Source organism: Centruroides sculpturatus, unplaced genomic scaffold (genome assembly GCF_000671375.1).
Source record: "Centruroides sculpturatus isolate CEXI.00-Female unplaced genomic scaffold, Cexi_2.0 scaffold26, whole genome shotgun sequence".
Taxonomy (NCBI): domain Eukaryota; kingdom Metazoa; phylum Arthropoda; class Arachnida; order Scorpiones; family Buthidae; genus Centruroides; species Centruroides sculpturatus.
In genome coordinates, this window is record NW_019384653.1 from 220,503 (window position 1) to 222,993 (window position 2,491).

Here is a 2,491-nt window from a genome sequence, read left to right on the forward strand (position 1 = left end):
TTTTACTCGTCATAAAACGATAAATAGTTTGTCAAATTTTTATTCATAAAAATGCAGTTTCAACTGCTTTTTATTTTATAAAATCCGTCTTCTTGCGCCTCCAGAGGGCCTTTTAAATAATAGATAGTCTGTTAGCGTTGGTCAGTAGTAGTCCAAATGCAATACAAACGTTTGTTTCTTGAAAATTTGATCACGATTTAAATACAGTATTTATTTTTAATGTTACCGATATGTCATCGAAAAGAAAACGTGTTGTATTATCATTAAAAGACAGATTAAAGTATTTGTTTCGATTATCCGGATTTTTCGTTATCCGGACTAACTTCATCCCCAATTAGTCCGGATAATCGAGGTTCTACTGTAGTATGAAGACAGTTAACATTTGCCACAAGTTTTATTTTTCAGCAGATAGTCTACATACATAAAAATATTAATTGGTTCCAAATAGGAAATTTACAGAACTAAAAAAGTTTGTACCATGTAAATTAATACCAAAATATTAACATTACCTCACTTCTCTGTGTTTTTTAATTAATTCAGTAGTTCTGTGAGACCTTGATTCTACTAATTCATGCACTTTTTCTAATGGAATTCTGTCCCATTCTTTTATCAGAAGATTTAAAGATGGTTGATGGTTTTGGCTTATGCTTACTCAATTTTCTCTCTAAATATTGTCAAATCTTCTAGCTAGCTATAATAGCAGAACATGAAGGCAGTGTCTTTGAAACTAAGTCTGTGTTATCTTGATAACATGAGGTTGTTTTATTGGAAAATATAAGGCTTTCTGAGAACAAAACTAACCTAGATGGCTGTAAACAAGTTTTAAGGATGTCAATGTAGTTTTCAGCTGTGATGGTGCTATTATTAAAAAGGGTTTTCTGAGGCTACTCACTGACATGCACCCACAGATTCCAATGGAAATGGTCCTTTGCACCATTTGTGCAAAACAATATGGATGGCTCATTTTACTTTCAGATAATCTTATGCATTATTTTCATACACAATCTGGAAACAACATTCCTTTGACCTTAAATCACTTTTTACACATTTTCTCCCAATTCTTCACAGATCTACATCTTTTGCCCAAGCAAAGTGACAATGTTAGTTCATCACAGTAAGAAATGGTTTTTTTCTAGCACAACAGAAACTATAGTTTATTTTCTTTATTCATCTCTGTATTGTCAATACATGTACTGTACTGTTGTAGCCAAATTTACTAAATCTGACAGTTATATATTTTTTTATACATGTACCAATATAATCTTATATAATCTGTAGGATTTAAAATCCATCTCCAATTTCTGCATAGATTTCCAGTACTTTTAGCATGTACAATTGGCATGCATGCATGCACAAACAGAACTGTAGAACATCAAATGTTTCAAATTTTTGCTATTTGGTGTAACTTTTGCCTTCTTCCTATTTCAATAAGATTTATCTTTTTAGATCTTCAAAAAGTAGTCTTCCTTAGGCATTGTATCAAGTTTGAAACATTTATGTTACATTTATCAACTTGCAAACAACTTTGCTACAGATTCTCTGCAACCTTCCTTTAATACATGCTGGTGGTTTAGTGTGGTCCTGCAAGTTTGCAAGCAGGTATGAATTATTATGCTTGCTGTATACTACATCATCTCAAATTATTTGAATTTTCTTAACAATTTCTTTCCATTTTTTTCAAAGTTAGGTGCATTATACTTTCAAAGCCTTAGAAATTTTAACCATACACTCCTAGTAAATCTTACCTTACATGACGAGAGCCTACAGTGATTTAGGATCAGGGTACAAACTCTTTTGTATTTGACTTTGTAATTTTATTCTGTTAAACAATCAATTTCAAAGATAAAATAATAAAATTTCTATAATTTAGTGTGATGAGAAAGAATGTTAAAACGCTTTTTATAGTAATTTATAAAATTTCTAAATTTGTAACATTGAAAGTAAAAGAAAATTAAAAACATGCATTGCTTTCTTAGGGCCCATAAGGTAGAAAAGATGGAGAAAAAATTATATATAAGTTAGATTATAAAATCAAAGAAATTAATTGTTAAGAATATAAAAGTGACAATTTAATATAAAGACACCTGAAGGCAAGAACAATACACAGTGAATCCAATTCCATTTTGATGATGTAAGGAGATTATATGTAAATTTATAAATTCCTTTTTTTTTATGGTTAATTTTACCATTTAATGCAGTGTTTCTCAACCTCTAATGAATCGTTGCCCCCCTTTAATATAGTATCGCCCCCTTCAATAAAACCGTTATGTAGTATCACCCCCTTCAATAAAACCGTTATGTAGTATCACCCCCTTCACTACAAAATTCCGATGTCAAGGGACAAGGCTAACACCAAATTCGTACTGCATTGAATAGACTAGTGACTAGTATAATGTTATTTGTTTAATTATTGTACGATATAACAAATAAAATATCTAATTATTCTTAATATAATGTTTTACTATATCGCCCAGAAAATTGTTTTTCGCCC

At 30.5% G+C, this 2,491-nt stretch overlaps 1 protein-coding gene across 4 annotated transcripts in view; it reads left to right on the forward strand.

Annotated features, from left to right (window-relative positions):
- The first annotated feature begins 1,966 nt into the window (after positions 1-1,966).
- The window catches only part of LOC111626333 (serine/threonine-protein phosphatase 2A regulatory subunit B'' subunit gamma-like), a 33,390-nt gene continuing 32,865 nt past the window's right edge, over positions 1,967-2,491 (forward strand). For 3 of the 4 annotated variants that reach the window (XM_023369659.1, XM_023369658.1, XM_023369661.1), the window contains exon 1: positions 1,968-2,131. In XM_023369659.1, coding sequence (XP_023225427.1) covers positions 2,127-2,131 — 5 coding nt within the window. In that variant the 5' untranslated portion in view covers positions 1,968-2,126. Of the gene's footprint in view, positions 2,132-2,491 lie in introns of all 4 variants that reach the window. The other variant, XM_023369660.1, reaches the window with a different exon arrangement.